At 53.7% G+C, this 25,766-nt stretch overlaps 1 protein-coding gene across 1 annotated transcript in view; it reads left to right on the top strand.

The window, feature by feature from the left end:
* The window catches only part of LOC144718558 (DENN domain-containing protein 2B-like), a 48,054-nt gene that overhangs the window by 10,970 nt on the left and 11,318 nt on the right, over positions 1-25,766 (top strand). Inside the window, exons 2-7 of the mRNA XM_078593928.1 lie at positions 18,129-18,291; positions 18,626-20,800; positions 22,597-22,733; positions 23,352-23,485; positions 24,166-24,363; positions 25,295-25,385. Of these exons, the coding sequence (XP_078450054.1) occupies positions 18,212-18,291; positions 18,626-20,800; positions 22,597-22,733; positions 23,352-23,485; positions 24,166-24,363; positions 25,295-25,385 (2,815 nt within the window). The 5' untranslated portion in view covers positions 18,129-18,211. The remainder of the gene's footprint in view (positions 1-18,128; positions 18,292-18,625; positions 20,801-22,596; positions 22,734-23,351; positions 23,486-24,165; positions 24,364-25,294; positions 25,386-25,766) is intronic.

The following is a 25,766-nucleotide window of genomic DNA, read 5'->3' as shown; positions in this document are numbered from 1 at the left end:
AATGTCGCTGGCGACCTGCCTCGAATGTGCATTTGTTTGCACCCTCCGAAAATGTTTTCCGCGCGGGGCAAATCGCACCGACGTCGCCTTTCCCAGATATCCGCCGGTGTGACTCGTGTCACCGATCGTCCACGTGTCACGGGCCTCGTGTTGCCTGTGAGATGGGGGAGGTGAGAGAGATGCAGAGGGACTGAAATCAAAGTAGGAGGATCAATAGAGGCAGCAAGGAGGTAGTCGTAGAGGAGGGGGGAGAGGAACCGGAGGGAAAGTCTCCATTCTCTGCTTGAGATAAGGGGCCGTCCAAAAATGACGTCACGCACATAGGGGGGGGGGGGATGGGACATTTATGACGATGTGTGACGAGGGGGGGGGGGTTGAGAAATGTGACGTCACATCAAAATGCGCAACTTTAAATAAATCTAGAATGTTATAACAACACTAATTGTTATAACAACATTCCTACAACATCAGAGTGCAGCGCCACATTAAATACGCACTACAATGACAATAGTTTAAAGCCATTTGAAGCACGTTTTATTTTAAAAATGGAAATATCGTTTTGGGTGGGGGCAAAGCTTTGTGACGTCATATTTGAGGGGGGGTCTGACTTTTTGTGACGCCGTGTGACGAGGGGAGGGGGGGTCAAAAATCGTCCAAAATCGCGTGACGTCATTTATGGACGACCCCTAAGAGGATGGTCGAGCAAGGATAGCTGGAACGTTCGGAGGAGAGCGGGGCCCTTGCTGAAACGCGACCTGCTTTCGACGCCCGGTGTCGGGTCGTGAGGCGCGCGTGTCGAACCAGCGACGTGCACGTGACGTGCCAACTCTCGCCCTGAGCGTGCTGCGTGTGTGCGTGCTGCGTGTGTGCGTGCTGCGTGTGTGCGTGCTGCGTGTGTGCGTGCTGCGTGTGTGCGTGCTGCGTGTGTGCGTGCTGCGTGTGTGCGTGCGTCATGACTATTGCATGTGATGATGGCCATGTCGCACGACGTTTGGCTTGTGATCTGCAGAAGATATGTGGCGAGCACGTGGTGAGCGTATTACATGCAGGAGCCTGTGTAAGTGTGTGTGTGTGTGCTGTGCTTGCGCGTGTGTGTATATGTCTGTGTGTGTGTGTGGGGAGGGAGCGGTGGTGATGCGGTTAGCGCGCTGCGCTATGAACCTGGCGACCCAGGTTCGATTCCCGCTCACGGCCAACACCAGTGACGATTATCTGAACCGGTCCCGGGCCTCCCCTAGGTCGACTAAGCCTCAAATGAGTACCTGGTGGTGTTGGCCACCCACCCCCTCGTGTGCCGTGCCGGCCTTCATAGGTGCTCGCGCATTGCGTAACGAACCCGGCGACCCGAGTTCGATTCCCGCTCACGGCCAACGCTTGTGATGTCAGAGATAATTTGTTAGAAAATAAAAATTTTAAATAAAATAAGAAGCGACAAGTATTGAGTTTCAGGTTTATTTTGTTTACCCAGACGACAACACAAGAGACCAGGATAACATCTTGTATGCAAGCGTGACCTGGCATCACGATATGACGATCTTATGCACAATGGACTATTCCGTACGATTATCTCGGTGCTTATACCATAGCTATGTGTCGTGGTATCGCTCTATCGCCGCAACGCTTTTACCACACACGTTGCCCGAACATACTGCCTGGTGCATGGAATGAATTGCACGTAGAACGTTCCTCCCAAGGCTGGCTGAGATAGGCACGCACGCTTACACGTGGACACCTCCGCCGATTGATGTCCACGGCGTGACATGTGGCGTCGCTTCACCGGCCCCTATACCACAATCCAGGGAGGATCACGCCCCCATGCCCGCACGGCCATCGGGGTTGTCAAAGCGTAGAGGTGGGGGCGGGGGGGGGAGGTTGTTTCTCTAGCTCCTCCAGGAAAACACTCGCACGCAATCGCATCTTAGATATGTAACAACCGTGGAAAGTGCCAGATACAGCACCGGCACTTGAGCGCTTGAGAGCTATCTCTGTAATTTGAGTCGATACAGAAAAATTAAATGTCATAAATGCCTAAACATGTCCACATGCGCAGGTTTGTGGGCAGACAGGATTGAGTCGCGCCAACCCCGCCCCGTATATTTGCAAAGATGTTTATACTTATTCTTGGTTCTTTCGGTAAAGTCACGTAGAAGGGAAATAATAAAATAATACAAATTTAAAACAATAAAAATTCTCACGACGTTTCGACTACAACCCAAGCAATCATCATCAGGTGTGAAATCCACAGCAACAAAATTTGAATTCGAAACGTCGTGAGAATTTTGATTGTTTTATATTTGTATTTTATTATTTCCCTTCTCCGTGACTTTACCGAAAGAACCAAGAATATGAATCCCTGGAGTCACGAAAGCTTTAAATCAAAATGTGTATACTTGTAAATGCAGAATTGTAAGCCATGGAGCTTTGGGAACAAAATGATCTCTTTCGTGATAAATCACATTCACGTGATAATGTCTGTGCATTGAGCAGCCATACGGATTGCAGTGTGCGTACGGCACAAGGCACGCACGTGCGTAAGATGCCAGGAATGTAATGGGCAGGGATATAGGGTGAGCAGCTTGGAGCTCGTGTTTAGGATGGAGGAGAGGCGCGCGTTTTGAGCGGGACTTGGCAGGTTGGGGACCGAGGGGCAGACGTGAAGCCAGATGGAGGCGTTGACTGTATGCACGTTGAACTTCTTTCGCACCGTACGTAGCCAACCGTGCTAATCGGAGGTGGCGGGACTGGAAGGGCGCTGTTTCAGCTGTGGAGGAGCAGCAGCTGAGGGATGGCGGCAGAAGGAAGTGATGTGGACGGAGGTGGTGACAGCGCCGGTGGTGTTGTCTGTGATGACCGCTCGACACGATGCCGCTGCGTATCACCAGTGCCACACGGGCGACCCCCAAAGAGCTGCCCGTGAACACAGGAAGAAGGGCTATGGACCCTTTGAGGTTCCCCATATGATCACCCATTATCAGCCTGTGATGGAGTCGAGCATTCAGAGAACAGCATTTCGGCTTTATATGCTACCTGCGATTAGCACGTTTGGCTACGTACGGTGCGAAGGAAGTTGAATATACATACATACCAGCAATGTGTGTACGCCAGAAATGTAAAAACCTTTTTTATCATTTAGTATTTTGATACTGGCGGAAAGTATTCCATAGTTGTTTATGTATACTTTGCATTAATACGATTTTGTATTCAGCAACATTGCGATCAAGAATATAGGTAGTTTTTTTTTTCCAGTGTCATACCCATGTTACGCAAAATGTAACACATACCCACAGCTCAGTTATTACAAGTGATGAGTGACGGTTCTCATGTTACTGTAGTTAAGTGTCTAAAGTGGATCCAGCTCTCATCTGGGGGAAATTCCTTACAGGAAGTTGAATAGACACAGACGCTATCTCTACAAACTCCCAATCGTACGGCATATGCACGTTGTAGAGTGTCTGCAAAATGTGTTGGTCCCTACCCAGCCCTCGAAACAAATTTGCTATGCATTGTAAGAGTTTGTAAAAGTGCAGTTTGCGTAATTATGAATTTCCTGAGGTCAGTAATTTTTTTTCACGTATAAACACGCGAAGAAATGCACATACCTATGCTCTGGTTATTTGTAAGAATTTGTGAATAGCAAGATTAATTTCTGTTCACGATTGTGGATTCTTGACGACGATTCGTCAAGCATGAACATACTTGTTTCTGTGGACTACGAACAAAAAACTGTCGTAACAACTTGAGTACGCATTCTCGCGATGACAGGAATAAATGACGTTTAAACCCCCTCATTTCAAAGATGAGGGCAGTGTTTCAGACATGTGCTGACGTACAGTACAGTACTATAATTTAATTAAATTCCGGACCTTCTTTGGCTGGAGGCGATTGCGTTTCCGAGTGCCATACTGAGATATCAGACCCATTTTTGACCGCTGCGATAGAGGCATTTGATCGGGTTTCATGTTCTCATACCACGTTGCATGCCACCAATTCCATTTGCACAGCGCATACCTAATGTATCGCATTGAAACATACAGTGCAGTACGGCAATAATTTGCAACAAATGTTTGCATTTAGGATGTGATATCACCATTCCCTCATTATATAAATGTCGTACAACCATTCTACATCCTAACAAAGTACACCACTGAACTAGATACAGTATATTTTTACAGAAAATCTCGCCACAGGGTCAGCAGTGATTTTTTTTCCTCCTGAAAGAGAACTCCCACTTGGGGGAAGAGTGGTAAAGTGGGCGACCTGAGTTCGAGTTTGCGAGTGATATCCTAGAGGGGCAGCCCCTTCACTAACCACCCACACTGCTCAGCATGGTGAAGTATGATCAGGATTATCTCACGTGACCAGAACAAAGGCCTTCATCCAGCAGGGAGGAGAGTGAAATGTCTGGGCCCATGTCCTCCTCCCGCTAATCGTGCCCACAATGCAGCCCGTTTGTCCTTCTGATTCTGGATGGGAGGACCTCCCCACGGCGTGCAGTTGAGAGTTATTTGACCATACTTCACCACGCTGGCACGTGCGGGTTTACGATAGGTGAGTGCCGGTTCACCGCCGGTGTTCGCTGTGACTGCAAATTTAACTCGGGGGTCACTGGGGTCATATTGTGGAACCTCGTCTTAATGTCGTAATTAACCTCGTACAACATGGTGAGCTTAACAAGACATTGCACACAGATGATTAACTTTGCTGTGCAGACAAGAGCATTACAGAGTACGCTGCTCACATCATCAACATCATCATCCTCTTTGTGCATCTAACTTCATCATCAGCCACAACTTTACCCACTGCTTGATGAATGCCTCCCGGGGCTCTAGCCATTCCACAAGGTCACACGAGAGAACAACTCGTCTCGATTTGCACATTCGCTGATATCATCGCTCCCACCCCTCAGTGTTGGTGTTCTTATCTGGTGTGTGTCTCTCCTTTGGCCCGTCGCTCCATCATCAGCGTCGACCGCGGGGCATGCATCGTCCTTCATAGCGACGCGTCTGCTGGCCTGAAACCCACGTCTCTTGCCCGTCACTATGCTGCCTCTTAACTTGCATTTTGCTCCCTGACCCATCTAAAGTTTCATGCGATAATTCAGTACACACACTGCAGTGTTTTCAAGAATGAGTCACAGTAAGACGCACATATATACACACTACTCAGACTTAAGCACTGTTAAACTGCAAGGCACAATACGTGAGGTTTGTGGCATTGTCCAAATTATACAACTTTATTTTTTTACGTTTTATTTAAAAGCGCCACGGAATAGAGAGCGAGGATGTTTTATTGAAATCTGGAAGATTTTTTTTTCCATTAAAGTCTGGTGGTTAATTTTTCATTTCTGATTTGACAGAGCTCCCTTGGGTGGGTGGGTGTGGTGGTGGTGGGGGGGGGGCTGGAGTCAGCGGGGGCCCCGAGGCTGCTCGAGTAACGGGACCATACATGGCTACGACCACTGTATGCTGCTTCTGCAGCAGCAGCAGCTGATGATGATGAGAGCTTACACGCAGATAACTGCTGCAGCTTCACCACAAACACGGGGGACAATTAGGCTGCTTCCTATTCAAATATTGCAATTGTCAGTCACGTGACGTGTGAGCCCCCCCCTCTCATCTTCCTGCTCTTCCTCTGTCTGTTCTATAGAACGTTTAAATCATTGCAGCAGTACCCGAAATTATTGTCATACAAAACAATGGGGGTTTAGGTGGAGCGGTGGCACAGCGGTGAGCGCACTCGCTGCAATGTGGACCAGCTGACCTGGGTTCGATTCTTGCACCACGGCTATAGCAGCGTTAGTCTCAGAGTGATGCTGTGTCTATGACCCGGCCTTCGGCTCGTCTTCCTCTCCCCCCATCTTCCTACCACTTCACCAACCTGCATTGTTCAGGATGGTCAAGTATGGTCAAAACATGCCAAAGGCCAACAGCGTGAAAAAGCCTGACATCCAGCAGTGGATTGCGATAGGGATGAGTTCATGTACATTTTATAATAAACGTTGCATTTTAGTTACAAATTGCCGTAACACATTATTCGAGAACGGGACTTTTCTATGATAAGTTTCCCAAACTCAGCACATAAAGTTTCAACGTCACAATGCTCAGAAGAGTCTGGCGTGTTGCGTTACTCATCCCTGATGCCCCTCCCCCACCTCCACCAAGCACGTGGTGGAAATTACACGTGCCTATGGCAAGGACCAGCACGGCACTGCAATCTCCACGCGACACATCTCGCTGTAACGCATCCCACCACGTGGTGTTCATTTCCCCACCCGAAAAGGATGACGAGTCTGGAACAACTCAGCTGTGACCAGGGTTTCAACTCTTAGGTGAACGATTGGGAGCTTGTTGTTGTTGTTACCAACAAAGCTATCTTATGTATGCTGAAGTTTTATTTCGCAACATACGTAGCTTAACCGTGCTCATCGGAGCTGCTGGGGTCAGGCGACAAAAAAGCGAGACAATATTGCAGTACCGTCCTTAGAAGAACTCCAACTCATTGTACTGTTGCAGGACTACTCGAGCACTGCTTGGGATGCCGCCACGGGTGGTGTGATCGGGTAGCACAACGGGATAATTGCGATCCAGAGGTCACCGGCTGGATGCGATCTCCCGGCGTGGCAGATTAAACAAATAGGGCGAGCTTATTAATCCACCCTCCCCCCTGTCCACTCAGCAGCACAGTGCTGGAAAATGGTCACACCGCACACATTCGACGGGGGACAGGTTGCCTTTGGGGCCGTTCATAAATGACGTCACGCACCTAGGGGGGGGGGGGGAGATACATTTGTGACGATGTGTGACGAGGGGGGGGGTTGAGAAATGTGAAGTCACATCAAAATGCGCAACTTTAAATAAATATAGAATTGTTATTACAACACTAATTGTTATTACAACACTCCTACAACATCAGAGTGCAGCGCCACATTAAATACGCACTACAATGACAATTGTTTAAAGCGATTTGAAGCATGTTTTTTTTTCAAATGGAAATATGGTTTTTGAGGGGGGATCTGACTTTTTGTGACGCCGTGTGACGAGGGGGGGGGGGTCAAAAATTGTCAAAAATCGCGTGACGTCATTTATGGACGGCCCCTTTGTTGGGTTAAAGCGTGGGTACCCCCCCCCCCCAGCCACCCACCTCTTCCGAGACGTGTCTCACGACCGACGTGAGCAATTCAGCAATAGCGAGGCTGCAGCTTTGCCTGCGTGACAGAGTCCTACGGTAACAGGACCACACGAAGTTCGCCATGCGTAGACATTGCAGGCCAATGCATCTGACCGGAGTGTGGTCGGCAACGATTGGAAAGAACTCTCGACTCGCAATGGGGGAAAGAGGTGGGATTACATTCCGGCGAACGGCGTTCTCATCAGCCAGCCCATCATCATCATCGTCGTCGTCATTGTGGTCATCATCGTCATCCTCGCAGATCCGAATGCACCACGGATTCAGTGACGAGTGTGCGCTGACCGCCGTGCCTCCGGCCGCTGTTCACGTTCAGCCCTTTCGTTCCTCCTTCCCTGGATGAGGGCCTGCCGCACCGTGGAACGCTCACGGGGAGTTGTATCGTTGAGGTCAAGCGACGACTGGCTGCGGTTTGGTAAAAGGCGGGGTGGGTATAGACGCGGGAGCGTAGAAGTATGGGACAACAATTGGTCGTTGCTGCACCGGCCTCTGCTTGTCGCGCATCCAATGCGCTATCCGGGCTCGACCCCGCTTGGCTAGCTGAGGTCTGACGAGGCTGTCTGTGTACGGCGCGAAAGAAGTTCAACGCACACAACATACACATCAGGCCCTGCGTCATTCACAACGCTACCCGGGTCACCCAATAAACATGGCACGCTGGGCCAACGTTCGTCCAACGATTCCAAGCAACGTGCCAACGTTGATTGGAAGCGTTGGCTCACATTTTGAGGGCTTCGAAACCGAAATATGTTGCCACACCAAGTAGTCGAGAAGACGAACAATATCACTGTAGGATATTAAAGTTGCCGTACTCTAACACAGTTTGGCTGGAAGTGTGTTATCGTGTAAAAACGAGCGGGTTTTTTTTATTATTATTTACGATCCAATTTTTACAACCCAAATTTTAAACTTTTCTTTTCCTTAAAAGTACAGTGAACAAATAAAAGTCAGTGCGCGCTCACGACTTTTCCAAACAAAAAACCGAGCCCAAAATCTTTTGCGTACAGTAATTATTACGCTGTAAATTTTCAAGTCGTGCTAAAAGTTGCGATACTGTACTGTCTCTGAGCTCATTCTTTGCGGGACCTGAGTGCCGTTGGTTTATTTTATTCCGGCCAGCTGTTGCATTCCTCGGAGCAGGAGGAGGAGGGGGGGGGAGTAAAGAAAGTTCGATGCCATGGAGAGAAAAAAAAACCGAAATGGGTGATTACCGATCAAAACGGTCCTTCTATGGCTCCGTCGTCTTCACCTTTAACTGTGACAAGTTCCCCCAACCCCCCGCCACCCCCTCCCCCCAAATGCTAAAGATGATTGAAGACATTAACGATCCTATTTTATATGGGAACATCTAGCGTGGCGTCGTTAACAATCTCCTTGTATGCGGGATCGTTAATTACGCCACGGTAGCGAGATGATGGCTACCTCGCCTGGTATGCAGGAGGCCGTGGGTTCGATCCCAAGCCTAACGCGTGCTGTATATGTGGAGTTTGCGATGTCTCTCTCTCTCTCTCCCCGTGGTCGGTTGGCTTTTCTCCGGGTCTTCCAGATTTTCCCTCCACGTTTAGAATCGACACCGCACGTTAAACGTATTTGGCTGCTGCTATAGATGTCCACGTAACGAGGCACTACGTTGAGCTATCATTTGTGGTGGCCAGGTCGCTTCTGCGAAAGAGCTACATCGCTCAGTGGGCCTTACTTGCTAAATTAAAAAAGTCGTTTAGTTTTATATACAACGAGAGTAAATCAGTTGAGTGCAACCGTTATGTGAAATGAGATTAGCAACTTAAAAAAAATTCTCAAGAAGTTGCAAAACACACCCATCTCAGAGATAGGGTTGTTGTTGTTTACGTTTATGTGCAAAATTATTATGTGACCTTTTTTTTCTCATTTGGGGGGGGGGGGGGCAATCATAGTCTAGTCTTTTTTGGAAAAAGATTTTGGAATTTCTCGCAAATGCCAGCAGGTGACGTTGGCACAGGTCTGCGACGATCCAGGTTGAGCGGGTTTTGACCCGATGGGGTTAAGCCAGACATCGATTGGAGTAGGGGGTAGGGGGGACATCTGTGAAAATATGGACATGCAAACAATCTAAGGAATATTTTTAAAATTGTCCTGCCAATTAAGGAAATAGCTCTGCCCACTTCAACAAATTATTTACAAATGGAAACAATTCCATTGCTGTCATTAACATAGAATTATATTATTTAAAGAATTATGTGCGGAAAAATCCATTGTTGTCCTGTACTTCTACGCTCACCCCCACCCAGCCATACGCGTGATCTCCACACTGGGCCACCTCCTTCGCCAACCCGCACTGACTGCCGTAGTGAAGTACGGTCTAATAACTCCCATGACCAACACAGCATGGGGAAGCCCTCATCCGGCAGTCGATTGACAAAGGGCTGCACATGTACATCAACAATTTACAAGTGTTGTACTGTATCAAAGCTTTACATTGATATATCCTACTCGGCGAATGTCAACAAATCTGCGTGTACATCCATGGGCAAGTTTCCGATCGAACATGTGCCCATGTAAATGCTAACTCTACGTGCACGGTTCACTGTAGTCACGCACAAAAGCCTTGGGATTGGTAGGAACAGCCCTTCGCCATGATCATCATCAATCGCCATTATCTGTCCACTGCTGGATAAAGGTGATGTCACCCTCTGTTTTGACCTCGCGATACCACAATCTTGGGCACGTTCCACCCGTGGGCTGTCGTTCAGTCACCAGTCTCAACGCGTGGCCACCGATCCTTTCAGCAATGTGTCCTGCCCAATTATCATTGTCCCTCTGCTCTCTGATTGTAACTGGTCTATGAATTCCCCTTTTTGTCCGTCTATTTGTGTAATTCAAAGCGTGCATCTCGCCATGTATCTATGTGATGTATGTTGAACTTTTTTCGCACCATACGTAGGCAACCGCACTAATCGGAGGTGTGGGGGAAGGACAACAAAGCCTTGCTTCTTTGTGTACTTTTCAGCGTTTGATCCGTTTAATTTATCAGTGGCCTTGCTTTTTTTCCTGATCCATATATGATAGCAAGCAATATGCCCTGATCGAAAACTTTCCTCGACAGGCACATGGCTTCAAAAATTAAGCATTATTATTATTCGGTGTGAATGTACGAGCTTATGTATACAGTATACATGGCTATGCAGAGTGTACGCGTGTGTATTTGTGCTTGCATGTTCTGAGTTGAGTTGGTGTGTCTTGTGAATGAGGCTGTTGTTGTTGGGGTTGAGGGTGCATGGCAAGACCTTGTGAGGTTGTGTGGTTACTCTCTCTGGCTGTCCACAAGTGTGGCTTGTGTGTGTACGTGCAAGCACACAGCGGGTAGCGCTACGCTGCGCTACGAACCCGGCGACCCGAGTTCGATTCCCGCTCACGACCAACACCGGTGACAATTATCTGAACCGGTCCTAGGTCTCCCCTAAGTCGACTCAGCCTAAAATGAGTACCTGGTGCGGTGTGTAGTAAACATCGCCACTGGGGAGACAAAGACTGTCGGGCGTGGTGTTGGCTAGCCACAGTCTCGTGTGCTGTGTCGGCCCTCATAGGTTCACGCTACCAGCACTTGCCCCAACAGTCTGTTAAGGCTTTACGGGGGATTTTTGTCTTTTGTGTGCACGCAAAGGCATTTGTGTGATGAACTCGTGTGTGTGTGTTCACCATGCGTGAGTGAGTGTGTGCACGTGGTCATTTGTCTGCTCGCTTGGGTTGCTCGATTTGGGCAAATATCAAAGTTTCTGTGCTTTGGCTGCCTTATATGGCGGTCAGATCCCATGGGGCATGCACACTCTAACGACACACGGAATAACGCTCGCAAAACACACAGCGAACGCACGCAGGCTTTCACACCGCACCATGCACTAGTAGTTTAAAGACACGTCTGTCGTATTTAAAGGGCGGTACACACACAAAACACGTTTGCATACACACGTTAGTACACAAACTCGTGTGTAACCAGAGTTCATATAGTGGCCTTGTACAGGCTAAGACTTTTCGCCCGCACTCGTAAATAAGGTAAAGTACTATTTTTTATTTTACCAGGTAAAGCCCACTGATCTTTATAGATCTTTTTCAGAAGTGACCTGGCCACAAATGATAGCTCAACAAAGTGACGTATCACGTGGACATATATAGCAGCCAAATACTCTAAATGCGTGATGTTGATTATAAATGCGGAGGGAAATCCAGAGAACTCGGAGAAAAATCCACGCGACCACGGGGAGAGAGAGAGGGACACGCAAACTCCAAATATACAGCAGGCATCAGGGTCGAGATCGAACCCACGACCTCTTGTATACCAGGCGAGGTAGTTAACATATCCTCGCCGCCGTGATGATGATGATGATGAGAGAGACACGCAACCTCCAAATATACAGCAGCAGGCGTCAGGGTCGGGATCAAACCCACGACCTCCTGTATACCAGGCGAGGTAGTTAACATCATCCCAATCCCCAGATTGCTCCATTAAGATCTTCTGGATCAACTACAAGATTGGCCTCATCGTCTTAAACGGCCTCCGTGGACTCACCCCTGCCTCGGTCTCCCCTCACATCCCTCTCTACCCATGCCGCTGCTGAATGAAGGCCTCCCCACGCCGCTGTCAGTCCTAAGGGTTGTAGGACCCCACTTCACCGTGTTAGTGCAGGCTGACAAGTGGCTCCATATCCCGTACCACTTCGCCCGTGGCTGTGAGACACAGCTGGGAATCGAACTCTCGAGTTTGCGGCTTCATAGTGTACGTGCACGACCGCCAAAGGTTGCAGAGTAGATTCTGACTGGGTAAGCTGGCATCGATGAGCGGTGCTCACTGCTGTGAGCGAACCTTAAACAACAGCTCTTGCGACAACCTGATGATTCATGTGACCTCCTCACTTCAAAATGACACACGTCAACGTCATGTGAAAAGGTTACGGGATGGCATCCCAGTGCAACAACACTTTGGGTTCACGCGATGTATCAACTCGTACGCTCGCCGTTTCCTTCCACTGTGGCACTTCTCTGCGCGCCCTTCCTGTCTGAGTCAATCTCCCCGCACAGATCAAGAGCACCGGGGCTTGTTCCCGCGGCATGTTTACTCCATTTTCAAATATTCGCAGTTACGGCGGCGTTTAAATAAATAAATACGTGAGTTGCGATCATCATCATCATGGCTTCACAACCTAACGCAATCTAATCTGAAGCTTAAATGTGTTTTGAAAGCTTCACGGTTTTGGCTTTTTATCAAAGTTACCTAAACATTTTTTGCTGTTCGTGTCATTTCAAGAGATGAAGAAATGCACGATCAGACCTTACGCTGCATGCATCATCGTGTGTTGGAGAACATCTCATTAAAGGGTGATTTCACAGAAATACCTTCACGGGACCTATCATTTTGTCCGCACCAGGGAGGCTACACTAAGCCCCAATGCCTGACTGTCGACGTGTTAGTCGCTTGAGAGGTCAACTGAAATTAACGTTTACAGAGTCATTGTCACCAATGTTGAGATCATCAAAGCTGGTAACATTTGAGGTCCCGGTTTAACCATGGGTGGCTGAAACGTGGATTTAAACCCAGGATTTCACGTGTGCCGAGTCCGTACCCTGAACTCTGAGCCATCCTGCCACCTCCATAAAACTTGGACAGACAACAACATGGCGTGAGGGAAGACAGCATGGCCCAAAATTCAGGACCCACGGGGTCATTTCATTTGTTTTAACACCTGGCATTTTAATTGTTTATTCTTTAAGTTATTATTGTATCTATTATTATTATTATTAATATCTATTTTTCTTCTTCCCGTGGAATCACCTCGAATCCGTCATTTACAAAACTCGTCCAAGAACCCGGAATGCATTGAGACGAAAGATAATTTATGAATGTTCAAAAATTACAGCTGTAATCTTTAAAACAAAAGTCCTCCATTAAGTTCAAAAGAAAATGCATACGTTTATGTTAATGAGGGTCAGATTGAACATTTGTCAAAATAAATAAAATCACCCGATGTCATTTGTTAAAATAAATATAATAACCCAATGCATCCTAACTCGGGGGCCAGCCTGTATGTTTCAGTACGTTGGGAGGTGAGTGAAGGTGAAAAAAAGGGGGAAACCCCTATTATTATATTTTGGTACTGGCAAAGGAGGTCTAATGATGTAGATGCTCACCCCGAGCCCTCATTACTTTGATAGTGCGTTGTCTTTGAGCTGTACGCCTTTTGGCGTCCTCTGGTCGAGCACAAAAGAAAGCCGTCCCTGGTGTGGATCAATCAGTTTCAAGGACAATGCATACATTATCATAGTGTTTTTTGCTTGCATTTTGACTGCAAGTATTGTGGTTAATGCAGACATGAATCCTTGTACAAAGGTTTTAGTTTTGTTGCCAGAAAAAAAGGGGAAACCCCCTATTATTATAAGTGAAGGTGTGTTATGATTTTACACGTCGATCATATGGGCATAGACACTTCAATACCTTTCATTCCAATGTTGAATATTTTGCCGTTATTTACCGCTCTTCTCCAAAAAGCAACACGGACCGCATTTTAACGACATTAAATCACGAGGCAAAAACGTTCACATTTCTGCGCGCGAGGAAGGGCAGAGATCACCGCTGGCGAGTGACCCTGCTCGAGATGATGGGGGCTCTAGATGATGGGGGCGCGCGTTACTGTACCACACATGTTCAGGAAGGATGTTCAAGGATCATCGCATGAGGAATCCCCCAGGCACCGTCTGTACATGTCACAGATCTCTCCCCTCCACCCACTCACAGCTCACCCATCCCTCCCCCATGTCTCCTACCTCTTACCCAGTTCCTCCCTACAACACTTCTCCAAGTCCTTGTCCTACTGATTATCTCTTCAGGCCATCCTCCTCCTAATCTCCTCCCTCATCCTCCCACTCTTTATCTCCCCACCATGCATCTCTTTCATTTTAACAGGTATTTCGCAATGCATTGATTCATTTATTTATCAATGCTTTGATTCATTATAATGCTCACGGTACACACGTAGAATAATGATTGTGAGTCCTGAAAATGACGTGAAAATTATCGGCGATTGTTACGTTTAGGCAAATGGGGTGAGCTCAGCTCTCCGGACGAGACAGAACAAAAACATGAGAGCCGGGCAAAAAGCGAGACGAAAAATATCGATTCTTGATGCAGGTTATAACAATTCATCAGGTCTCTGAATTGGGTATTAATTCCATGCCTTCCAACCATTTAGAATCCACTCTGTCCCACCTCCCACAACCCTCTTCCATCCTCTCGTCTCTTCCACTCCACTCCCTCCCTCTCCGCGACTCTCTGGCTCCTCACCCCTCCTCCATCCTCCCACCCTTGAGTCCCGCCCCCATCACGTCCCTCTCCCGCACGTGATTTTAATTCACAGCTGTGCGCAGATCTAAAGCCAAGTGTGGCTTTTTTTTGTGAGAGAACGCTCGTACAGCTCAAGGTGAGGGGTGTCTGGCGATCTCGCCGGGGTATTCCTCAGTGGAGGGACGGCGGCGGCCAGGCCGCCTGCACGGCTCTCTGTGCAGGGCTCTCTCTGCAGGGCTCTGACTGCAGGGCTCTGACTGCAGGGCTCTCTCTGCAGGGCTCTGACTACACGGCTCTCTCTGCAGGGCTCTGACTGCAGGGCTCTGACTGCAGGGCTCTCTCTGCAGGGCTCTGACTGCAGGGCTCTCTCTGCAGGGCTCTGACTGCAGGGCTCTGACTGCAGGGCTCTGACTGCAGGGCTCTCTCTGCAGGGCTCTCTCTGCAGGGCTCTGACTGCAGGGCTCTGACTGCAGGGCTCTCTCTGCAGGGCTCTCTCTGCAGGGCTCTGACTGCAGGGCTCTGACTGCAGGGCTCTCTCTGCAGGGCTCTCTCTGCAGGGCTCTGACTGCAGGGCTCTGACTGCAGGGCTCTCTCTGCAGGGCTCTGACTGCAGGGCTCTCTCTGCAGGGCTCTGACTGCACGGCTCTCTCTGCAGGGCTCTCTGTGCAGGGCTTTCTCTGCAGGGCTCTGGCTGCAGGGTTCTCTGTGCACGACTCTCTCTGCAGGGCTCTGACTGCAGGGCTCTGACTGCAGGGCTCTCTCTCCAGGGCTCTGACTGCAGGGCTCTCTCTGCAGGGCTCTGACTGCACGGCTCTCTCTGCAGGGCTCTCTGTGCAGGGCTCTGACTGCAGGGCTCTCTCTGCAGGGCTCTGACTTGCAGGGCTCTCTCTGCAGGGCTCTGACTGCAGGGCTCTCTCTGCAGGGCTCTGACTGCAGGGCTCTGACTGCACGGCTCTCTCTGCAGGGCTCTCTCTGCAGGGCTCTGACTGCAGGGCTCTGACTGCAGGGCTCTCTCTGCAGGGCTCTCTCTGCAGGGCTCTGACTGCACGGCTCTCTCTGCAGGGCTCTCTCTGCAGGGCTCTCTCTGCAGGGCTCTGATTGCAGGGCTCTGACTGCAGGGCTCTCTCTGCAGGGCTCTGACTGCAGGGCTCTCTCTGCAGGGCTCTGACTGCAGGGCTCTGACTGCAGGGCTCTCTCTGCAGGGCTCTGACTGCAGGGCTCTCTCTGCAGGGCTCTCTCTGCAGGGCTCTCTCTGCAGGGCTCTCTCTGCAGGGCTCTGACTTGCAGGGCTCTCTCTGCAGGGCTCTGACTGCAGGGCTCTCTCTGCAGGGCTCTGACTGCACGGCTCTCTCTGCAGGGCTCTGACTGCACGGCTCTCTCTGCAGGGCTCTCTCTGCAGGGCTCTGACTGCAGGGCTCTCTCTGCAGGGCTCTCTCTGCAGGGCTCTGACTGCAGGGCTCTGACTGCAGGGCTCTCTCTGCAGGGCTCTCTCTGCAGGGCTCTGACTTGCAGGGCTCTCTCTGCAGGGCTCTGACTGCAGGGCTCTCTCTGCAGGGCTCTGACTGCAGGGCTCTCTCTGCAGGGCTCTGACTGCAGGGCTCTCTCTGCAGGGCTCTGACTGCAGGGCTCTCTCTGCAGGGCTCTGACTGCAGGGCTCTCTCTGCAGGGCTCTCTCTGCAGGGCTCTCTCTGCAGGGCTCTGATTGCAGGGCTCTCACTGCAGGGCTCTCTCTGCAGGGCTCTGACTGCAGGGCTCTCACTGCAGGGCTCTGACTGCAGGGCTCTCTCTGCAGGGCTCTGACTGCAGGGCTCTCTCTGCAGGGCTCTGACTGCAGGGCTCTCTCTGCAGGGCTCTCACTGCAGGGCTCTCTCTGCAGGGCTCTCTCTCTGCAGGGCTCTGACTGCAGGGCTCTCTCTGCAGGGCTCTGACTGCACGGCTCTCTCTGCAGGGCTCTCTCTGCAGGGCTCTGACTGCATGGCTCTGACTGCAGGGCTCTGACTGCAGGGCTCTGACTGCAGGGCTCTCTCTGCAGGGCTCTCTCTGCAGGGCTCTGACTGCAGGGCTCTGACTGCAGGGCTCTCTCTGCAGGGCTCTGACTGCAGGGCTCTCTCTGCAGGGCTCTGACTGCAGGGCTCTCTCTGCAGGGCTCTGACTGCAGGGCTCTGACTACAGGGCTCTGACTGCACGGCTCTCTCTGCAGGGCTTTCTCTGCAGGGCTCTCTCTGCAGGGCTCTGATTGCAGGGCTCTGACTGCAGGGCTCTCTCTGCAGGGCTCTGACTGCAGGGCTCTCTCTGCAGGGCTCTGACTGCAGGGCTCTGACTGCAGGGCTCTGACTGCAGGGCTCTCTCTGCAGGGCTCTGACTGCAGGGCTCTCTCTGCAGGGCTCTGACTGCAGGGCTCTCTCTGCAGGGCTCTGACTGCAGGGCTCTCTCTGCAGGGCTCTGACTGCACGGCTCTCTCTGCAGGGCTCTGACTGAGTTTGAAAAATAATTTCTACTTGTTATTTCGGTTTGCCGACCACCTCGCTTTAGGCATTTGTGCGACGTGCTGTTGGGTTTACTGGACATCCTTCTGGGCAGCCGGCTGCTTGTGAAGCTGATGAGTAAAAGTGTCTCCTGGTTCTTACGAGTGAGGAGCGGCGCTTTTCTCTACCCGTGGCCCGGAGGCAATGGAGGAAATTCCACGTTCCCGTGGAGTCGGGGGTGGGCGGGGCGGGTTGACGTCCCACTTCACACATTTTCATCAATTCCAGAGGGATACAAGGCTTCGTTGGTGCCCGGATAGGATTTGAACTGGCAACCAGTCTCTCATCGTGAGGCGAGCACTTCCCTTGACAGGAATGGTGCCGTGTGACCGCCTCTCTTGGTGGATACAGCGCTGTTGGGTCGTGACTCGGAGGCTTGTTGGCTCACTGGCTGCCTGACTGGCTGGTCTACTGGCTGACAGTGGGAAGGTTGCCTGGTTTAGTGGCTGACTGGATGGCTGAACGCCTTGTTGGGTGTGGCTGGTTGGGTGACTGACTATAGATGGTGATTTGGCTGGCTGGTGGCTCGCCACACGTGCTAAATTAAAATTAAATGGCCGAGTCATTCCATAAAGGGACATCCCTGTGGTCATATACAATCTTATTGCATTTATAAATGTACAGTATATGTTTGTGTTTGTATGTATGTTGAACTTCTTTCATACTGTAGGTAGCCAATCCTCCTACAAGCAGACACCAACACACATGTACACACGCACTCACTGAATGGCATCCTCACACATGTAGAACGACATGAACACACACAGGAGTATACAAAAAGACAAATATCCCCCATATAGACGTAACAGACTATTGGAGCAAGTGCTGTTAGCGAGCACCTATGAAAGGCAGCGCGGCACGGGAGGTGGTGGGTGGCCAGCACCACGCCTGACCGCCTTCGTGATGATTGACACACCACACCAGGTACTCATTTGAGGCTGAGTCGACCTGGGAGAGGCCCAGGACCGATTCGGTGTTGACTGTGAGCGGGAATCTAAACCGGTTCGCTGGCTTCGTAGCGCAGCGCACCAACCGCTGCACCACCGCTCCCCACAATCAAGAGTCCATCCTAGGTTACATTCGTTTTGTGTTTTATTTTCTTGTTGCAGGGTTCCCCCTCCCTCGGCAATCGCTCGTCCCTCTCTCGCCTCCGTGCAAGGTGAACGTTGGAGCACAGGCGGCACGCGACCTCATGACCACGGTCGTCCCCTCGCTGGAGAGCAGCGCGCCGTCCTCGAGCTCTGCGCCAGCGCACCGCATGCCCGTGCACAGGTGAGGGCAGCTCGCGCCCAGAGCCTCTCTCTCTCGCAAGCAGGCGGACCCTCGCACTCGCTGCGGAGCCGGCCTGTCCCATTGTTTACCTCCACCGATTTTCAATATATTTTTTAGACCTAATGGATTTCAACAGCAAGCAGCCGAAGTGTACGGATTATGTTCACTCTCACTGTGTTTACACGTCGGCGTATGCAGATTCAGAGTTTGACGTCCCCCGTTGTGCAAAACGTGCATCGGAAACGGAACCTCTCTTTTGACGCTTGCGTTCCTGCCCTCGCGCCCTGACCTCGCGAACCCCCGACCTCCGCCCCTCTCGCCCCGTTTTCCCCAGGCCTCTCTCGCAGTCCCTGTTGAGCCTGCCGTCTGCCGGGCCCCAGAGTTCGGCGCTCCGTGCCCAATGCAGGCCGCACACGCTCAAGCTGGCCAGCAGCGAGGTGGACGTGTGCGGGGTCCGCGGCGGCCGGAGAGGGGACGGGTGCCGGGCCGGCGGGCCGCCCGGAGGTTACGCGCTGCGCAGGACTCGGGCGCGTGACCTCAGCTGTGAGCCCACGACCCCGACGAACCCCGACGTGGACTTCGACCTGAGCGCGGAGCGCGGGACCGAATGCGGCTTCCGGCGGCGGCCGCCCCCTCGTCAGAATGGCCTCGTCAACGGTGGCGCACTCAACTCGCGTCCGTCGAGGGACGCCACTGCGACGACGGCCGCGGCGGTGGCGGCGCCGGAGGCGGGAGCGAGAGCGGCGAATGCACGAGGCCGCGCCGAGGTCATCCGCCAACGGATCGAGCGATGGGAGGGGCGGCAGGGGGATGCCGACTCGGGGAACGGAGGGGGCGCCGTGGGCCAAGGATTGGTCACTCCAAAGGAGCCAGCAGCACCGACAGGGCCAGAGAGGCAACATACGAGGATGAAGAAGGAGGAGGAGGGTGTGAAACCAGGCGAGGTGCGCGAGCCTCTTGCTGGGCCACGATCGCCGGGCCGCGAGGCCGGCACAGCCGCCGGGGTGATCCAGCGGACACCACTTCCAGACAAAAGCCTCAGCGCCACAACGGGAGGAGGAGGAGAGGTGACGCTGCTGGACGAATGCGGTCGCTCCATGACTGGAGCAGCGGCCGCACGTGAGCGTGCGGGATCAGCTCAGAGCCCGGGCGCTCGGCGGGACTTTACCGGAAATGCTGACGGCGTGCGGACGCGGATGTGCGGAGGGTCTGATTTGTGCAAGCCTCTCGCGGAGGCGCTAACCAACAACAAGCGTCTCTTCATCAAAACCACGAACACGAACGCCCCCTTAAATAATAATGTCAGCGGCGGGGTTGGCCTCGTGTCCGGAGGCGAGAAAGTCGCTGTGGTGAGAGCGAGCACGGCGTGCGCTGGCCAACTGAAAGCGGGGCCCACGGAGGGCTGGTACCGCACGCCCGCCCACCCGCAGCCCAAGCCGGCAGCGGCAGCTCGTGTCCTGCCCGGCGCGCAGACCGAACGCCGCGGCGGACTGCAGGAAAGCGTCAATGGGAAATCGTCGGAGCGAAGAGAGCACGGGGGCTGTAGCGGCGAAGCCGTCGGCAGAGCAGCGGGGGGCGTCGCTCGTACGGCGTCGGACAGGATAGCGGAATCGAGCGCGAGCGCGCGTGCCGGCGACCGCGCGTCGAGCAGGTGCGGCGCGATGGGGGCGACCGCAAACAGCGAGGGGATGGGGAGCCCCACGGTGCGGCCGGGCCGAGGGGGGAGCGACGTGGACGCGGGGCGCCGCGTGGACGCGGGGCGCCGCGTGGCAGAGGGCCGCGGCGCAGGGAGCGAAAGTCCCCGAGCGATCGGGGCGACGGTCGGATGCGCGCCTCCGGGTGAGCTCGACGTCGCGAGGAAGGAGGCGTCGCCCGCGGGCGAAGCGGCGCCGCGGAGCGGGGGCAAGCGAGGGGGCGTCGCCTCCGTTCTGTCCCGCGTGCGGACCCTGGAGCGCGCCGCGCAGGACTGCCCCAACCACGGCGTGCCCGAGCTGCCCGGCATCTTTTACGGCGCGAGGGAGGCGCGGCGCTCGCGTGCCGGGCTCGGGCCCCGCGGACCGGGCGCCTTCCGGGGGTCCCCGGCGATGGCCGCCCGGCAGCGCCGCGACAGCCGCGGCTCGGAGCCGAGCGAGACGGACTACAGCACCGTCGGCAGCGTGTACAGCGCGCGCGGCGACGCGCCCTGGGACTCGGAGAACGTATACGCCGACCCGGCGCTCTGCGACAGCCCCAGCCCGACGCCGTCGCCCGCGCGCACGCTCTCGCCCCCACCCGCGGACGCGCCGCCGAAGCCGCGGCGGACGTTCGAGTACCGGGCCGGTCCGTTCGAGGGCGGCGGCGGCGGCGGGGGAGACGCGCGGCGCCCTCCGGCTCCGTCGCCCGCGCCGCCCTCCTCGCTGCTGCCGCCGCCGTCCTCTCCGGCGCCGCCGCTGCCCAGCAGCCCCCCCCCATGCTCTACGCAGCCCCCGCCGCCGCCGCTTCCGCGCCCTGCCCAGGACTGCTCGCGATTGTAAGGGAGGAGAGAGAGCGTCGGTGGGCACGCACGCACGGTGACGTCACGGCGGCGCTTGTGCCAGGCCGGGTGCACTTTGAGGCCACGTGAAGTGTCGAATGCATGCTGCTGACGGAAAGGTCACGGGACCGACCCGGGCGCTGTGGGTTGACTGACCGGGATGACTGGCAGATGCACGGCACGCGCACACGCACAAGGACGTGCACGCACACACGCACGCGAAACCGTACGATGCAGGGGGCTGCGAGAAGGAGGTCAAGAGGCGCATTGCTCTAGCAAGCGGAGTTTTTGAAACCACTTTGGAAGAAATCGCTCACGGTTTACATTAAAGGGTATTTGAGGCATGCGCGGATAAGAGAGCTGCACTCTCACTAAGTAGTGCAAAGAGAAGTTGTTGGCGTTTGAGCATAGGTGTGTCAGATGGTTGCTAGGAATGCCTTGGCACGACAGCGTAAGCCTGTGCAGAAGTGAACATGGCAGGTAAGCGTTGTAGACATGATGAGGCGACGCATGTTGCGCTGGGCGGAAGGAGGCCTGGTTACCGAGCCACGTGGTGAAGGCCTGAGAGCAGATGGTGGCAGACCGTCGGTGCATATTGCGGAGGTTGCAGAAGGGTAGGCAGCGTTCACGGGGTGCGGGGGCGTCGACGGTTTTGCCGACACATTGATCTCGAATGCGTTAAAGAGTACGTACTGTACATATGCATTTTGAACTTCTTTCACACCGTCCGTAGCCAACCGTACTAATCGGAGGTGCTAATCGTAGAGAGTGTGGTGGCCGGGCAACATTACGCCGGCCCAGCTGCCTTTGATTTTTGCAGCGTCAATGTTTGCACGCTGCGCCGTGGTACTCGGTTGAGTCAGTGCATCGGAGGTCAAGGACAGGTTCAGATGTCACAAGCCTTTGATGTTGTCCGTGGAGAGTGATCGACCCCAGGGATTTCAGTGCAATCCTGTACCCGTCGCGCCACTGGCTACACGTACACACACGCAGAGGCAAACGCCCACGGCACCAGAGTTGCACGTATTGATCTAGAGCCTTCGGCAGTCCGCTGGTGGATGAAAAGCCTCCTCATCCTGTGTCGGCCATGGGAGTTGTCTGACCACTCTGGTCAGCATGTCGGTGAAGGCAGTCTGGAGGTGGGCCAGGAGCATTTCAGATTTCAGTCGCCACTTGTCGTTAGCCGTCGCCGGGAATCAAAGCCGGGTCAAGGGACTCAGAGCGCAGTGCCCAACAAAGCACTGCACCCGTGAAATGATGTGCCGAGGACGAATGATGTGGAAACAGCTGTCGGCAAGTTCCTGTTAAATCCCATTGAGCCCATTCAGCGAGCGTTCGCTGCCAGCATGTTGCGCCGTGTCTTGAGGATGCGCACGTAACACTGGAGAACACGCGGATGCCACCCACCCCTTGCTGGCGCTTGTTGCACGGAGGCGCGTGGTTCACTACGTGTTTGCCTTCTTTCCCTGCGTCCCTCTGTCTGTGCGTGCATGTGAACGTCTTTGTGTGAGTGTGCGGGTAGAGTACTGCAGCGGTTAGAGCGCTGTGCTACGAACCCGTCGAATCGATTTCGATTCCTCGCTCGTGCCCTACGCTAGATCCACTCAGCCTTAAATAAGTCCCTGGTACATCAGCACTGAGGAGACGAAGGCAGCCGGGCACGGTGCTGGCCACCCACCACCCCCCTCGCGTTCCGTGCTCGGCCTTCACAGGTGCTTCTAGCTAACATCAGTTGCTCCGACAGTCCGCTAAGGCTACAAGGTTGGGGGATCTTTGTCTTTGTGTGTGTGCAGGTCCTCCCCGGAGCCGAGTGCGGTGCCATCGCGACCCCGTGTGCCGCTGCAGGAGCTGCCCTTGCCTCCGTTCCAGCCACACAGCCCCGAGTTCGGACTCGCCCTCTCCCATGAAAACATCTACGAGGACATCATCGGTGCGGCAGGCCGGCGAGGGGGCACGGGGCCGCGCACTTTTAAATCTCGAATGAAATCTAATTTCTTGAGAACTGCTTTTGTTTTTAGTTTTTTGTCCTTTCCCCTGTACCTCCGATTAGCACGGTTGGCTACGCACGGTGCGAAAGAAGTTCAACATACATGCATACCAGGCTGATTTAGAGAGCCAAGCATTCGCGATTCGTCTGTTCTAAATGTCGATCAGCTGGGCATCGATTGCGCAAGCTGTCGTAGTGGCGGGTGATCGATATTGAGCGAAATAGCTGAAGAGTCTCCCCCATCCATTCATCCACACAAAGAATAAAAGTTTTTCTTACCTCCTAATCTTTGCTACTGGCTCTCTCTCCTCATTTGCGTGGGATTTCTCTCTGGCATACTTTAATACTTTAGTTTCGTCCCGCTTACGGGAGAATTCGGCCAATTGCCCCAAAATGCGGGAACCTTCTTAAGGGGATATCGTGCGCTCGGCAAGGATATATAAACCGTTGTGCTGTCTGCGATTCGCAGAGCATTGGTGCTAACAACTGGACTTGTCACCCCTCCCCCCCGCCTCTGTGCGGTAACCGTGGGCTCTAACCCCCACAAACGCACCTCTCCAGAACCGTGCTCGCGCGAGAATCCGTACGAGGACATCGCCGACGGGGAGTGGGCGTCGAGCCTGGAGGACTCCTCCTCGCTCTGCCTGCGCAGCGCCCCCGGGAAGTCCCGCAGCGCCACCCTCTCCGAACCCAGGGTGCGAACCCCCCCCCCCACCACCCCCCCCACCACCCCCCCCCCCACCACCCCCCTCCCCCGTGCCGTCGCCACGCTTAACGATGCAATACGACGTCGAGTTTCGCATTACGACCATTACTGCGTCGACTTTGCGACTTGCGCTACTTTAATGTTCGTCCGATGGATTTTGTTTTTCGTGCTCTGCTCGACTTCCGGCGTGAGTTTCATCAACTGCCACGCACTCGACGTAAGCCTGCCGCAAGAGCTCTAATAATTGCGACGCTGCGATAACGCTTTCATGCGATCGAGCTGTCGGTTCCACAATGCTCAATTGAGTCGTTAACAGAGCTACGAAAATGACGACGCCATCGCCACCAGACCCACGATCGTGGTCAGCGCAATCAAGAGCCCAGCTGCCTGAGTTTGCGTCCTCCGAGCAGCCTCCTGGAAGTGCAGAATTCATCTGATTACCTGTTGATTTCTGCACATGAGGAGGGACTCAGTAGCGCTAGAACACATCGACGCTGCGACGATGACGATGACACTAATAATCATGGCATCCCCGCCAATAGCGCGCCCACATCGGCGAGGCCGAGACGATTTCCACGGTACGTTCCTGTTGACAACGGCCACGACATCCCGACTGACGTTTGCCGCCCTGTGGATAAATGCCCCCGCCGCCCCCCCCCCCCCCCGCAGCTGCCGCCCTGGGGTGGAGGCGGCCGCCGAGGGGTCGGGCCGGGCGCTCGTGGGGGCGGCCGCACCTCCTCGCTGCGCGCCCCCCGGCCGGGACGCGGGGGGGCGGCCACCCGGGGCTCCCCCTCGTCGCTCCTCTTCGCCGGCGGCGGCCTCGACGAGGAGTGGGGCGCCGGCGCCGTGCCCGCCAGGGCCCCCAAGGTGACGCACACGCACACACCGCGGGCGGCCGTGACCGTCAGAACGCTTTCGCGCCGTGCGTAGCCGGCCGTGCCTGTCGGAGGCGGTGATGTGACAACGGCGACCTGTTGTGATACCCGGTGTGCCACGCACGTGTGCTGATGTTGATGATGCTGCTGTAGTAAGCCTATGTCATTTGTTAATATAAATATAATAACACCCCGTGTCTTGGCTTTTGGGCCACCCTGTGTGTTTCTCTACGTCAGGAGGTGAGCGAAGGTGTCATGCTTTAACATTTTGAATGCACGTATGTTGAACTTCTTTCGCACCGTACGTTGCTAACCGTTCTAATTGGAGGTGCGCAGGAAGGACAACAAAAAAAAGTTCTAAAGAAAAGAGTTTTCAATCTTAACCTCATTCACGTTGCAGCGACCACCAGCCTGGGCACCAATGGATTCGCAACAAAACGCATCTCATTCAACTTGCTTTTGCATCTGATTTGTGTGAATTCCGGCTCTTGATAATGAGACAAAGTATCGGTTTGACTCTCGCGTCACAAACGATCTCATAGCAGGGTGCGTGGGACAGGCCACTTCAAGAATTTTGCAGAGGTCCCGTGACACATCTCTTCTGTCCACAAGTGTGGGTGGGTGTGTGCACGCACACAGAAGTTAGCGCTGCACTGTGCTATGAAGCCGGCAACACCGATGACGATTATCTGAACCGGTCCAGGGCCTCACCTAGGTCGACTCAGCCTCAAATGAGTACCTGGTGCATTGTGTATGAAAGCATCAGCACCGGGCGTGGTGTTGGCCACCTCATCTGCCGTGCCGGCCTTTATAGGTGCTCATCAACAGCTCCTTCCTCAGCAGTCTGTTAGTCTCTACGGGGAATATTTGCCTTTGTTCACGTGTGTGTGTGTCCGTGTGCTGACACGCGTGTCACTTCACAGTCCGTGCAGAAGATTAACAGCATCTTCACTGCGCGGTGCGGCTGGAAGCGCTGGAAAAAGACGTCGGTGTCGAGCCCAGAGTCACTCAAAGGTCAGGGCGCTCGGGTCCCGTGGCCTAGGCCTCGGGTCACACCGCCGGTGCGTTTGCCCTCGCTCGAGCGACGGTGAGGTAAGCCGCTCCTCGCACTGCTCGTGAACTCGTGGTCCGCTGCTGGCTCACGGAGAACGCCGGACTGGAGACCAGCCGCGCTTACGGGCGACGTCCGATGGAATGGTGCGGTTGAGCTGAAGCGGTATCGGTCTGTCGCGACAAGACGATCTTCGTGATATAAATTTTCCCTTAACACTGTGCTAATGTTTCGCGTTCTCTATTGCATAAACCTTTGTGCTTTGCCGCACTCGTGGTCAGAGCAAAGATTGGCGAGGCCGTGGGCGGCGTGCGTGTGCGTGACGGTGGATAATTACGTTGCGT

Source organism: Lampetra planeri, chromosome 5, assembly GCF_965212315.1.
Source record: "Lampetra planeri chromosome 5, kcLamPlan1.2.h2, whole genome shotgun sequence".
In the NCBI taxonomy this organism is placed as follows: domain Eukaryota; kingdom Metazoa; phylum Chordata; class Hyperoartia; order Petromyzontiformes; family Petromyzontidae; genus Lampetra; species Lampetra planeri.
This window is presented reverse-complemented; position numbering and strand designations above follow the sequence as displayed.